The sequence below is a fragment of the Cryptotermes secundus genome, unplaced genomic scaffold, assembly GCF_002891405.2.
Source record: "Cryptotermes secundus unplaced genomic scaffold, Csec_1.0 scaffold1894, whole genome shotgun sequence".
Lineage (NCBI taxonomy): Eukaryota > Metazoa > Arthropoda > Insecta > Blattodea > Kalotermitidae > Cryptotermes > Cryptotermes secundus.
In genome coordinates, this window is record NW_019718027.1 from 939,208 (window position 1) to 954,356 (window position 15,149).

Below are 15,149 nucleotides of genomic sequence, written 5' to 3' on the forward strand. Positions count from 1 at the left end.
AGTGACATGGAGATTGCACATCCAACCGATCGAAGCCAAGATGAGCACTGTAGATTAGTGTCTTAAGAAAACCTTCCACTGTTTTCATTTTCTGACTCTAATAACAATCACTTGCTAACAATTTTATTGGCAGAGAAGCAAGTTCTAACGTTTTAGATATACGGATTAAGTAAACTCAGTGGCCTGTAGTCCGCAAGTGAACTATACCGACCGAGCAACCGCCACTTGTCGGTGAAGTTAGTGCCAACTTTTGCGGGTAGAGGGTGTCAAGTGGTCTGCGCAATGGACGCCCACAGCCGTTAATCTCGGTTTTCTAGACCGGGGCCGCTCTTTCCTTGAAATAGCTCAATTATCCTCACGAGGCTGAGTGGACCCCGTTCCAGACCCACTACTTCTCAGAAAATCTGGTAGTGCTAGGAATCTACCCTGGGACCTCTGGATCTGTAGGCAGGAACTCTGACCACTAGACCACAGAGGCGGTCGGATTAAGCGAAGAGATGCCAAACACTAGACATATATTTAAAAAAGGAATGCTATAGAATAGAGCTATACTCCATACAAGCCAAATGTCCATTCAGCCCAACTCATTTCTACTAAACAATGTTATCATAGAAAAATTATAAGGACGAAACACATTTCACATGGAGACATAACCCCAACTAAATTATTAATTTTCCTGTTATATGAATTAGTTTGTGTCCAAGTCACTTTCTTTCCCCATTCTTCCCTCCATAAGAAAAACACTAGCTCTGCAATGAGAATGAATATGTTACCTTCACATTATTTTACAGTAACCATGGTAACAAAAAGTGCTAAAACCTTCTTGGACAATCAGTTACGTCAATGCTGCATTAAAAATCAATTCCTTCGATATCTCATCTATCTCCATCATCAGAACCTGATAATACAGACAGGGTAGATCTCTGAAATATTGGTTTTTAAATGAATGGTAACAAGGTTGATTGCTGGAAAAGATGTTAGTATATTTATTTATTGTGAAAGCTTCGAATGTTAAACAACAAATCGTGTTTGCACTATGAAAATTGTCTTCTTGGTTGAATACTGTATAGTTCAGATAGACCTGTACATTTTGGAGGGGCATACCACCTCCACCTGCAGCGTCAAAGAGAAAGCCAAGCAGGAAACTAGTAAAAGCAGCAGTAAACTGAGATGAAAGTGTCGCCTGCCTCGGCTAATTTCTCTCTTGGATTACTCAGATCCAACTTACTGAGGTCTCTTGCTGATTTGAGGCAGAAAGACACATTCAATATCCTAACAAAGGTACAAAGAAGGAATCCACATTCTTCAGTACACTAAAAGTGGTACAGAGTAGGCCTACTGAGTACTATGAGACTCAAAGTTGATACCTACACATAAAGAGAACATCACTCATAGTACTGGCTTGAAGCGTGTTCATAAGATAGAAGTATAAAGAAATACGGGAATTTTGACAGACTGTTGTCTATTTAAATAATTACTAAATGATTATTGACTTTCTTTTGGCAATATCAGTAATTCTGTTTTAATTTAAAACAACCTTTCAAAGGCTGGGCTCTGTCTGTGCCCTCTTGTAAAAAGCCTACTCAGTTGGGCCCCATAGATAGAATTAGTTCCTGTCTCTTGACAGCAGAACCAACACAAGGTAGGATATACAAACCAAAAGCAGAACATAAACCATCTGTGGGAGTTGAGACAAAAATTTAAAGAGTCACATGTGGTCCATTTCAAGGGATATACCAGGGTCTGCAGTTACTTGCTCACGTATCCAAGTGCCACATGACAAAGGAAGGAGGCATGTTATGTATGTTGAATGGCAAGGTGTTAGTCATGCTATGTTCACACTGTATGTCATTTAATTACAGTTCAACTATTCATTAGTAATACATGTCAATGATTCAGAGAAACATAAGTTTTCACCCTTCAATGATGTCAGAAATACATAACATGATTAATGAAGTGGTAAACTTCAGCTCATGTTTTGAACAGTTGTTTTTCATTCTTTTGGTATGAATAAAAGAGGAAGCGGTAGGCTATCAATTCATATATGTGTTGTCTGACATTCATCTTCCAGTGGCATTTTATTACATTTGAATTCTTAGAAAAAGTTTTACACCTCACCAACTGGCACATTTTCCTTTTTTGATAAAAAAAAAGGTTCATGTTTATACAAAAGTGGTCTAGGCAATGCCCAGCCGGCCCTCCTGAGCACATTCCTATAAACAGTCCACAGGCTTTTGAATACCTCAATTCTGAATACCATGATGACATATATGAAGAACACTGGGAAAGGAAATGATCATTTGTCCTTTAGATTTGTTAGTTGGAGGACTGTTTGTGACGTATGCTAACACTAAAGGACACAATGCACCAGACTGATATTCATCAGACAAAGAACTGCCCTGTTTAACAGAAAGATATTTTATGACCAAGATTCCACCACTTAAGAAACCAAGACAGAGACAGTGTGCTGTTTGTCAGAAGCGCAACAAGAACACTGTGTACTGGTGTGGCATAGGACTCTGTGTGGAATGGTTTCCCAACTATCACACCATGCTCAATTTCTAAGATAATACGGTAAAGTTAAAGCTGTCCCTGTGCTTAACTAATTAAGCACTATGCCATGAAGGCATATTGGGTAGTGGATGTTTCATCCACTCCTCCATATGCCTTCATGGTATAATGCTTAATTAGTTATGCACAGGGACAAATTTACCTGTACTTTTAGTATGCTAAAAATAATTTTGAAGTAGTGTAGATCAATACTCCGATTCCATATACTTTTCCTGAATGCAGTGTTAAATTAGGGGGGGGGGGAAACAAAACAGTTTCCCTCCAATTATTACAGTTTAAGTGAAATCTTGCATTTTCGGGTTTTCATGATTAAATATCCTCCATCCCCAGGGTTGAGGTGGAATTAAATGTTCTGCAGCATTGAAGGGTTGAAACAGAGTAAGGGAGAATAATACATTTTTTTTTTGTTTTCTTGAATTATTATTAACAGTCTACAGGCAAAAAGACATTTTATGTGTTTTAACTTATTAAACTCTGCTTTCAATGAACATTTTGAATAACAAAATATAGATCTGTTAATATTATACATACTTTAACATTTTGGATCCAGCTTTCAAATATTTTATATTGAGCTGAATACTACTAAAGAAGAAAGAAAAAGTTGAACACTGAAGATTTTAATTGTCCTACAAGGCAGAAAGATTTTAACTATTAAATTAGTTACACTTGATGAAGTTCTATTTTTTGTGTGTTAAGATGATGTAACAGTCAAGATGTCTTTTATAAAGATTTTAATTATCTTGCTTCTCTGCCTTTACTCCGACTAGCATGCATCCTCCAAACACTGGGGCACTGTCCATGGGTACAATGTGAGATTACATAGGCTAGATTAGGAGGCAATATGACAGGCTATTTGAAACTATTAAACTAGCTAGCAAATTTTTGGAATCTAAGACAGCTTAGCATATTTGAAATTTTGTTATGGCAAGTTCCTCTTGTAACCCTAATATAATTTTGAAAATGTGTTGATAGTTAATGTATTGACCAAGAATGAAGTGGACTTTGCTTCTTCAAAATTGTGGTGATGAAAGAGGTAAATGCGCTCCTAATTCCCATACTTTCATTTAAACCTGTAGGAGCAAGGCCACGCCAGCCAATGTCCACTTTGCAGGCTTGTCTTTGGATTTGAGGTTGAATGTCCACACATAAGTAGGGCCCCGTGTACGTGTTTTATACACAGGGCATTCATACATGTTGCGCATGTCTTGTTTATCCTGGGTGATGGCCTGCAAGACATATGGAGAAGAGACAAGGAATTCAGCACATATTATTTACAATGTTAGTTAGTTACTTATTTTAGTGGGTGGGTTTCCCCATACACTGCGACCAGTTTGATCTATTGTGCTTCCCTCTATGATATTCTACCAGTCTCTTTACCCTACTGATAAATGGTGCGTACCATCAGTCCCGCTGAGCAAGCGAGTTCGGTCACTTGCTTAGCGGTGTCTATAATGCTTCCCCCATCTATCAGAGGCCTTAGAGGCTATTGTTGGGCGGGAAACGTCCTGGAATTTGGCTCAGTGATCCCCTTTGGGGATATGAGGTTCTTTTACGTGCCGTAAAGTTACGACACGGGACACACAGCTTAAAGTCCCTCCCGGAGGACTTGTTCCCTGAATTTTTCCGCCCTTAAAAATTCGACGACCTCCGCCGGGTATTTGAACCCGCGTACCACGAGTCATGAGGTGGGTACGTTACCTCTAGACTACGGAGGCCGCTTTATTTACAATGTTAATAAGTGGGTTAATGAATTTATCTGTTGTGGAGAAAATTCGAGTATTTAACATGGATCAGGAATTCATTGTAATATAAGTGCCACACACAACATGGGAAAATAGTAATACTATATTAGGTTACAATGACTTTAAAGGGGCTTTTTAAGTTTTGATTTCAGCTGATTCTGTGACATTAACCAGGGCACTGAATTTATTTAAACCCATTAATCAATAAATACAATATTTGAATCAAATATCAGAGGATGCAGGAGGCAAATACGAGAAAGGGTTTAACAGATAGTTGTCCATTTTATTGATGAATATTTCTTCTTAGTCTCCATCCTTCCACTCATCTATATGTCCAACTATCTAAGGGTGTTGGACGTTTAGCTGGCCAGATGTGGATCACCCACCCATATACTCATACAAATGGTCAAAATTTAGCATAACTCTGATACAGTATTTATTTTCAGTTGTTTAGCATCAACCATTCAACAATATCAAGATTTAAAATTCAACACTGCACCACATGTTTTGGCCTACTTGGCCATCATCAGGTACACTGAAATTCAGGGGAACTGCTAGCCCTATGTGCTACTGTGATCAGTTTTTTAATTGAGGTCAGTGTAGTTCCTCCTTCTATGCCACATGTATTGCCTGTTGCCCATCAAGTGTGCAGTGTGAAAGAAAATTACATCACAGTATAAAAATTATAATTTAAATATTATTACTCTAAAATTCAATTAAAAAATTTCATTTTGAAGATTCTGTAGATTACAAATGCCACTATCAAGCCAAACAAAAAAGGAAATCTGTCAAGACAAAAATGAGAACCATTCTTCACTCTGAAAACTGCAAATTCATGGCATATTAGTTTCTTAAGCTTCATTTTTCTGATACATGAAGTGTGATTTTTGTTTCTAAATACGTGAAATTAAGTACTATGTTGACCTCATATCCTCATTTAATATTTATTTATTATCATCCTTATTTATTTGTGGTTTAGTTTTTTAGCTTCACATATAATAATCTTAGTAGGAAATCCATAAAAGGGTTTTGAGTGCAAAAGACTTGTGCAGCCAAATTAAACTGGGAACCACTGTTTTAATACATACTTCAGCTTATAAAAATAGGAATATAATGTAATCTTTTGTTATTGCAGTATCTAAGAAGTAACTAAGAATATAAAATAAGCCACATCAAAGTCATATAGCCAGCTAATCACATGACTGTAATTATATCAGGTACCAGTTAAGTGACAAGAAGAAGTAAATTTTTCAGTTCAGTAATTTATAAGTAAGTGTGCAGTGAAAGCGGCCTCCGTAGTCTAGAGGTAACGTTCCCACCTCATGACTCGTAGTACGTGGGTTCAAATGCCCGGCGGAGGTTGTTGAATTTTTAAGGGCAGAAAAATTCAGGGAACAAGTCCTCCGGGAGGGACTTTAAGCCGTGGGTCCCGTGTCGTAGCTTTACGGCACATAAAAGAACCTCATATCTCCAAAGGAGGTCACTGAGCCAAATTACGGACGTTTCCCGCCCAACAGCAGTCTCTAATACCTCTGGTAGATGGGGGAAGTATTATAGATACCTCTCAGCTAGTAGAGCCTGTCTCGCTGGCTGGGCGGGACTGATGGTAAGCACCAGTACCGGTAGGATATAGAGACTGGTAGAATATCATAGAGGGAAGCACAATTGACCAATACAGGTCTCAGTGCATGGGGAAACCCACCCTCTCCAATAACTAACTAACTAAGTGTGCAGTGAAACATGACAACACAGAAAATGCACTGCATTACCAAACTACCCTTTGATATTGTCACTTACCCTAATGTTGACAACAGGCATGGTAGGAAAGAGCTCCTTTAGTCTGGATTCCATAATGATGCCTTGTTGAATGTCCCACCTAGCTCCTTCCATAAAAAGACCATGAACATAGGCACCTTCACGTGGTGCTGATCTGGAATGGAGGATAAACACAAAAGAGTGTTGCATGTATCATGCTTGATACTACGCTACATGTTTACTGCATACACACAGATCGTATAAAGAATGTATAACACATATAAGGAAGTTCTGGGAAGAACTGTTCACCTTCTTTCCACTTATACAACACAGACTGCATAGAAAATAACATGTCAAACAATTTTTCTATTGAAGAAAGTTGTCTTCTGGGTTTAGGCACCGTGTATTCTTCGTTTTGGCCGACGTTTCGGAGGAATGTAGCGCCTCCATCTTCAGAGCAGTTGAATAGCTGTGGAGAGCAGTGCTATTCAACTGCTCTGAAGATGGAGGCGCTACATTCCTCCGAAACGTCGGCCAAAACGAAGAATACACGGTGCCTAAACCCAGAAGACAACTTTCTTCANCCACCCACCCACACATGCCCATACACACACGTATGCACGCAAACACACATACAGAGTAAGGAGTTCGCACAAGCCTACTCTAGAAAAGTAGGCTAAAACTGAGTCAGTTATATGAAATTTGAGGTTCTTGACAGTGACCATGTGAAGGTAATGCTGCACTATATTGTAGATAAGTACCAATGTTTTGCAAGAATCTACAGCTTCCATCTTCGGTATACAAAAAACAGTCGATTCCTTTGAAATATTAGTGCCCATTTGCCGGATGACATGGTGTCACATCCAAGGAGATGTAATATTGATGAGTGAATAAGTTTTGTAGTAAGTCTGGAGATACCTGCATTAAAACTCAGACCAAGCTTTCTCCATGAATTTGCACCACTTGTTTATATGCTATTCAAGAATCATCTCTGATTCAGCAGTATGTTTCCCTCTCTTAAATTAGACAGAGGATGTAAACAGAAGCAAGATACGCAAGAGTGATGTACATATATGGTCATACAGGCCCAGTTACTCTCTCCAAAATCTATACAACTGAGAACTCAAGTGAAAGCATACCAGCAAAGAAAATAAGGAATATGGAAGAACACAAATATATTTAATAATCAAACAAAATTAGAAAGTATTAGGCACACTAGAAGATTATGCCTGCAAATGAATACATAATGTAAGAACAAGAAATGGTATTTATGTATTTTAAGCACTGAAAGCATCATAGCATTTAAGCATTATGGACAAAAGACCATCTAGACTTAATAAGCAAACAGGAGTTATACTTAATATTCATTATGTAAGGTCTTTTTATTGCTAGTGGGGTGGGACTAAGTCCCCTGTACTGCGGCCACTTCTGGCCTATTGTTCCAGTCCCAGATGATAGGTGAGGGTGATTGTGGAGCAATTGGTGGAATGAAGATTGGCAGGGGAAACCGAAGTACTCGGAGAAAACCCGTCCCAGCGCCACTTTGTCCACCACAAATCCCACTTGACCAGACCCAGGATCGAACCTGGGCCACTGCATTGGGAAGCCAGATTATGTACGGTTACTAAATAGTGAATACAGGCTGCACAATCAGCTCACAAGAATCACATAAGAGTGGGGCCCTGCTAAGTGCAGCCCTATTCTGATCAAGCCAGTGGCGGAACTAGTAACAAGGAACCAACTGATAAAATCATCTGATATAAAATGGAAGTCTTCCTAGCATAACATAAAACTCAGAATAGACCTTACTTATATTACTGATGAGTATAGTTAAGAAGATTAAATTAATCTTCCACAAGAGTTCACTCTACTCAGCGACATGTAAATTTCTGGGTACAATATACATGCATACTGACTCCCACCCGCACCTAGCTGGGGGGAGGGATGCAGTACTAATACCTCGTTGCAAGTTACAGTGGAAAATTACCTTACCAGTAGCATAACAATGGCATGCAACAAGGGCCTACTTGTCTCCCAGCATTGTCCAAAATTGAATTTCAAAATCAACACTGCTGAACATGGCAGTCACCAACCAGACGGAAGAGGAGTTTGCAGGCAGTCACATTGGAAGTCAAAGGCAGAGACGATGAAGACAGAGCGGCTCCAGATCATTTTGCCATCCCAGGCAGACTGGATAGATGGGACTGGTAAAATGGGGCCATGAGAGCGATGTCTTAAGATTCAGGAGAAAATGAAGATGATGTCAGAGAGGTCACAGAGAATAAGAATGAGATGCGAGTTAGACGAGCCAACCAGCAGCTCTATATGGTTAAAAACAACATGAAACTGCGCTGGTCAGGACACTTAATTCAATCAACTTACGAGAAGTCTTCTTTATGCTTCTTGGTTACATCACACTGGAGGCACATTTTGTCCAGAGGCAGCTCATTCTTGCGGGCTGTGGACTGCATAATAGCAGTCAGGAAGGACTGCGGGTTAAAGAAACCTGATAACCAAACAGATGATGGTAGCTGAAAGGAAACAGAAAAGTCCAGATATTTGGGATTCATACTTAACAAACGAAAATTATATTAATGAGGAAAGTAAGAGCAGACTGGATATGGGAAATGCTTGCAACCATTTAGTTCAGAAACTTCTCTCTTCACATCCTTTATCTAAAAAACTTAAAAATCAGAACATATGAAACCTATAATTTTAATGTTGTTTTGTATATATCTGAAACTTTGCCTCACACCCTAAGTGAAGACCATAGGTTGAAGGTGTCTGAGAAAGTGTTGAAGAAAATATTTGGATTTCTTACATATTTTTGGTGGCACAGTCTTCTAGTACAAAGCACCAAAGCATGCAGTGGTATTCAGGATGCAGTGAATTTGTGTTTAAAATTGGTGATATAAATTTTCAATAGGTCTACTATTTAGAACAGTATCTTATTCCTCATGATGGTTATCAATTATTATTGTGAATCACACACTGTATATTCAGAACATGAACAACAGAATAACAAATTCCATATAAAATTCTAACTACTCCTGCAACCTTATGTTTTTGGAGTCACTTCCGGTTAACTCCAGTACATGGACAATGGTGTCTTAATTGCACAATGTGACATTTGAGGTTCTCATGATGGTGACTATGAAGAATACTGTCTTTTGGAATGTGACAATGTACTGCCTGGAAGCTCAATACCAAAGCGTCAGAGGAACTTTCAACCCTTCCTTCCTGATGATGGAGAACAGCTTCCTCTGAACCAGGCTGGATGGTTTTGCATGCAGAAGACATAACCTTCGTTCCCTAAAGTTGTGTGATCATCTATCAGTAATTTATAATTTTAGTTATCTGTTGCAGATCATTAGTGTATGAACACAGCCAGAAAATAAGCGATACGTAACCTGTCTTATGTCACACTATTAGAATTATGAAATAGCAAAATTATGATTAATAACTAACCACAAAATCTGTAGACCAGGTCTCCAGTTCTCTTAGTCTTAGGAGGAGGTCAGCAAACCAGGCACTGAGACCCTGGAGAGATGGGTATGCTCGTTGGGTCCATATGCGAGGTACTTGGTCAAGGAAGAGAGCATTCTGCAGTTCCTCCATGTCACCAGTAATCGTCAGTTCCCCCTGACAGAGACACAATATTACAAAGGCTTTGGTTTCTACAAAGTATTCAGTCTGTCTTTATTTTGCACCTGTATAACAGAGAACTTTTCTAAGACTGTCTTGGTAAACCACCAGACATCCATGAAAATCAAAAATGCTGTGAACACTGTGGAGAACAAAGTGAGGCAGTTACTTTTAAACTGTATATTTTATTCCACAGAAGTATGGCTTGTTGTCACCTATGGAAAACTTTATGGAATATGAGAATTGGACATGGAAAGTGTTATTACTTCAAAATTATCACAGTGAATACAGAATGAATTTGTATGTAGGTAAATATTGTAAGAGAGAAACGATGTGCTCATTTATAAATATTCTGGCCTGTGAACAGTAATTCACTGTGATATTTAAGGTTCTCATGGTATTGACCAAGAAAACTACTGTCTTCTGGGTTTTGATGTCACATAGTTTGACGATTTATCCTAGAGAAGGAGGCAGCATTTTATTCCAAATCATTGGCACTTATTTTTCAAAATGAAAAAATAACATCAAAGACAGCAGCCTTAATAAATCTATGAATCTGACCACAAATTCATGGTAACTGCCTTTTATTGGTGTATCATATACCTTCTGTAAAAGTAAGTAAAGGTATCTCTGTAACAGACTGTGGAGGCCCATAGGGTTGTGAGATGTTGAGGTTCCCACATTTTCTAGATAATCGGCTCATAGATGGCGGCAAGGTTGTCGGCCTTATGTGCCAGCAGCCCTTTACCCCCCAAGAATATTCCTGGTACTCATTTCTGTTAGAGGCTGAGTCGACCCCAGGGCTATAGTGCAGCTGAAAGGATCGGGTCAATTGAAAAACTCCAGTGACCTCATCGGGACTTGAACCTGCAACCTTCTGGCTTGTAGCATAGTGCCTCAACCAACTACGCTTGGTATACATGCAAAATAGACCACATTATATTAGATTTCTCCCACATTAGTAACAGCAGGAGGTAATCAATCAGCCACTTTACCTCACCCTTCAGTATTGGTAAATATTTCTACAGAATTTCTGGTATCTGTTCAGTGCGAGCTTCAGAAAAGTTACACCTGTAGTTAAAGGCAAAACTGAGTTGGGATTTCTCTAAAACAAGCTCAAAGTGTTTATATGCAGTGATATATTACACATAACCTACTTTGAGTCCAAGATCCAGTTCCTTCAGTGAGCGCTTCATCTCTCCTGTCAAGTAGTTCATACGCTCACACTCTTGGAAAGCAACAATGACATAAGGTGTTCGCTCCTCTACCTTGTTCATTATCTCCAACATGTTGAAATCATCAGGTAGCTTCTCTAATATTTCATCAACAATTTGTTTTACCTAGTATGGAAAGAAAATTATCTGAAACACATGTTAAGCTCTTCTGTATGAATGTATTCCATAGTATATATTGCTGTGCAAAAGCTATGCTGGGATGTATACTATTGTATTAACGTGAGTCTGAAACATACTATAATTATACCTTCATACCTTCTCTTCTGGAGTGACAGTGGCTCCACCTGAAGCTCCAGCATCACGTGGCTGCATCTCGAACACTGTCCGAAACAGGTTCTCAGAGGTGGTGGTGAGAAAACCAATTTCTGCATTTGGATGCAATCCATACAAGTATGGTGATTCTGGAGGCATCATCTCATCTGGGAAATGCATGACAGCTTCATAAATCATGTCCCTACGAGTTAATCACTAACACTGTTGCTTTAATCTTTTGAGTACCTGGCTTATGTTTGAGAGAAATTTTATTGGCACCCAGTGTAAAGTATATAAATCTCTTCCAGAAACAGAGTATTATGAAAATGTAACCAATTATGTCTTCATTTTTACAACCATCTACAAGAATTATGGATGAAAAAGATTAATATTTTATTCTACAAAGTGTATTATTTTAAACTGATACCAATGTACTATTATTAAATATGGACAATTACAAGGAGGAACAAAAGCAAAATCTAAGCACCTGGTATGAAATTGTTGAGGAGTATGTGGGGGGGGGGCATGACAAGTTGGAGAAGTGATTAAAATGGTTTCTTAATGGAAAAAAGTGAACAGAACAAGGATACTGAGAAAGGCATTAGAAATAAATTTTAAGGAAAGGGACCTACTGGATGACCCAAAATAAGCTATATACTGGAAAGGAAAGAGATGGCAAGGAACAAAAATGGCCATGGGAGAAAGAAGTCTACCAACTTGCATACAACAAAGGCAATGAAGAAGACAAGTGTACCAGGAAAACAGAATTTCATGCTGATGTACTGTGCAGCATTTTATTTCTTACATATATTTTTTGAACAAACTTAGTAAACATACCTATGTACGCATGGTATCCTATGTAATCAGTGTTTGGAGGTGCTGGGAAACCAGGAGCCAACGTCAGTTCCCCATCAACCTGCGAGTGTATAAAATGATGTAGCATAATTTTTCTCTCAAGAATCTGTTTTACTTTCTGAAGTGTGAAAGCCTCGTGTACTTAACAGAGATTACACACAAGTGTGTAACTTATTTGAAGTGAATGTAGAAGCAGGTCAAAATTTTTTCAAGAAACAAAATTGAAAAAGAATACTTTAATGTAAGGTAAAGCTATCCTTGTAACAGGCCATGAAGGCCCACATTGGGGTGAGATGTTGAGGCTCCCACATATTCTAGACAATTGGCTCATAGATGGTAGTGAGGTTCTCAGCCTTAGGAGCTGCCCGCCCTTTACCCCCAGGAAGATATCTGGTATTCATTTCTGTTAGAGGTTGAGTCGACCCCACGACCACAGTGTGACTGGAAGGATCAGGACAAATGAAAAGAATCCAAGGACCTCATCGGGAATCGAACCAGTGACCTTCCGGCTTGTAGCATAGTGCCTCAACCAACTATGTTACCGCATTTATCACAACAACAAAAATTTCAAATAGGATTTGTATATATCGTTGTGTACGCCAAATACCAGATCCATCGAACAGTTTCAGAGATGAAGCATCAGACAAATGGACATATACATTTTCCCTATGATATGTCAATTTCTTTATTCACTGTGAAAGAATACAAAAATTAGTTCTGACCTCTGGGACTAGGTGATTAATCCAATTTTGAGATTTTAAGTTCTCATGGTGATGAATGTTAAGATTATGTTCTTCTAGGATATAATACTCTGTTGTTCAGTAGATAGGTACTAATGCTTTTGAGAACTGATCTATAAATTTTCCATCGCATCCCAAACACCGTTATCTTTATCTAATTTTGATACTGTGAATGTGCATTACTGAATTATATGAAATGTAAGAACAGGCCCTGAATGCTTACATTATGCCATATGTTCCCAAGGGCTTGGAGAGATTTAGCTACAGCATAAGAACATTTGCAGTAATCTGGTCTATTTATTGTAGCTACATGTAACAGGCTCCAGACAATTGTTTATGCACAAAGTTCATTCTTTGAACTATGGATAATGATCTAGTTTCAAGTTACCAGTTCAGGTTGCATGAGTTCCTCCAGATATGAGATGCAGAGCCGTCGGTCCCAGTCATCAGTAATGTGGCCACCGTACATAATTTCACCAAACAAATACCTCAGGTCTTCCCATGGAACCTTGGAATTTGCCTCCAGATAGTTGTACAGAACACTGACACTGATGTTCAGGTCACCTGTGCATGTTTTGGAGATGACATATTAACATATAACACAACACTATTTTTCCCTTGGACTTCTGCTTGAAACGGTTACGGAATAAGATTTTCAAGAAGTTTTGTTCCCCATATATCTCAGCAACTTTAATACATGACGATGCTTAAACTTTCACTAAATTCCATGATGTTCATGTATGACATATTAGCTCTTATGATGTAACTGGCAAGAGAAAAAAACAAAACTGGATAGTAGAGAAAAAGGGAGCCTTAATTCTTACCTATCCAGACGCTCAAACATTCTGATCTATGACAGTATCAGAACAAAGTGTGAACAAAATACAGCCGGAGACAGGGAAACCCCACAATTTAATAGTATTGAGTATGGTTTTTCCCTCTTTAGGTGTTCAACTTCAATGATCTCAAGTCAATCGTCTCTGTGTTCAATTTCCTTCATTTAAGGTTTCCCTCAGTTTGATATCCAAATCCACTGCTCTCCATATAAACATTAAATGGAAGTCTCACTCTGTAAGAGGCTACCTCAATATCAAAGGACGATGTTCATGAAAGATGAAACTGATGATGAAATATCCTGACAGACCTATTTTCATTTTCTTACACACTCACACTATCTTTTAATACAACATAATTTGGAAGTCAGTCAGTCAGCAAAGTTACCAGTTATGGGCTGGATGACAGGTTCAATTCTTGGCAAGGCTCCACTTGGCTTCCTATCCAAGGGATGCTGAGGATAAAATGCCTGAAGAATGAAGCTGACCACTTTGTTCAATTTTGTTAGATATATAAAGCTCTGTCTTGATTCCTGCTCCCTACACGTCTCCACAGTATGGTGGTTCAGCATATACCTTCTTCAACAGAGAACAATGATGACACTAACCTACATTAAATGGGTATATCTTATTCCATCCTTGAGGTCCAAACTTTCTGCGCTCTGCCACAACTGCATGGAAATAACAGAGAGAGAACAGGATAGCTTTGAATTCTGCCTCCTTGCTGCACATTTCAAGGGCTTCTTGGTTGAAGTTATCCAGAGCTTTATGAAGGTTTGCCTGCATACCTGTTGGTGGCTCATTGGTTATCTTAATTGAAGATTCTAAGATTCCCTGCAAATAAGACATACATCTCTTTGGGAATGAATTAAAAAATGATAGTCAAATGACAGAAACATGACAGTAAAAGCATTTTTCTTGTAAAACACTGTGTTCTCCTCATTATCAGTATTTTTATTATTAAAATTATTATTTCATGGAATGTGATTCCATGTAGTTTAATCAATATGTTCTCAATATCTCACTTGGGTGACAAGAGGCATGCTTCTCAAACAGGATTTATGGAAGGTGAATAAATGAAATAATACCCCCACTAGGCAGTGCATAACAGAGGTGTGCCTATAACAGAAAGAAAAGCCATATACCTGTGGAATTATATGGGCTGCAGGAGTGGCTGCAGGTTCTGCGCTCATAAACACACGATAGTCTGGATGGGAACCCTGACTGTAATGCTCCAACTTCTTCTCCAGTGCTGGCAACCACTTCTTGACCAAATGAATATTCTGTGAATATTCGAATGCTCTGCATGAAGACAGGCTCATACTGCTGCTACAGATGTATTATAAATATGTCTGACTGTAGGATTTTAAATCACTAAGTACAGATACAGCACAAGAATCCTATTCTGAGATACCTTCCCAAAATTATTTGAGAGAATGAAGAAACTCATGAAACTTCACAATTTATACTCTCTTTCTAGTACTACCAAGGTTATGAACAGACTAGATAAATAATTTTGGC

At 38.6% G+C, this 15,149-nt stretch overlaps 1 protein-coding gene across 1 annotated transcript in view; it reads right to left on the minus strand.

Moving 5' to 3' along the window:
- Positions 1–2,713: 2,713 nt before the first annotated feature.
- LOC111863007 (dynein beta chain, ciliary-like) overlaps positions 2,714–15,149 on the minus strand; it is a 124,625-nt gene continuing 112,189 nt past the window's right edge. Inside the window, 10 exon segments of the mRNA XM_033750747.1 lie at positions 2,714–3,797; positions 6,111–6,243; positions 8,451–8,599; positions 9,537–9,710; positions 10,871–11,053; positions 11,204–11,367; positions 12,038–12,116; positions 13,184–13,359; positions 14,237–14,462; positions 14,774–14,911. Coding sequence (XP_033606638.1) covers positions 3,636–3,797; positions 6,111–6,243; positions 8,451–8,599; positions 9,537–9,710; positions 10,871–11,053; positions 11,204–11,367; positions 12,038–12,116; positions 13,184–13,359; positions 14,237–14,462; positions 14,774–14,911 — 1,584 coding nt within the window. The 3' untranslated portion in view covers positions 2,714–3,635.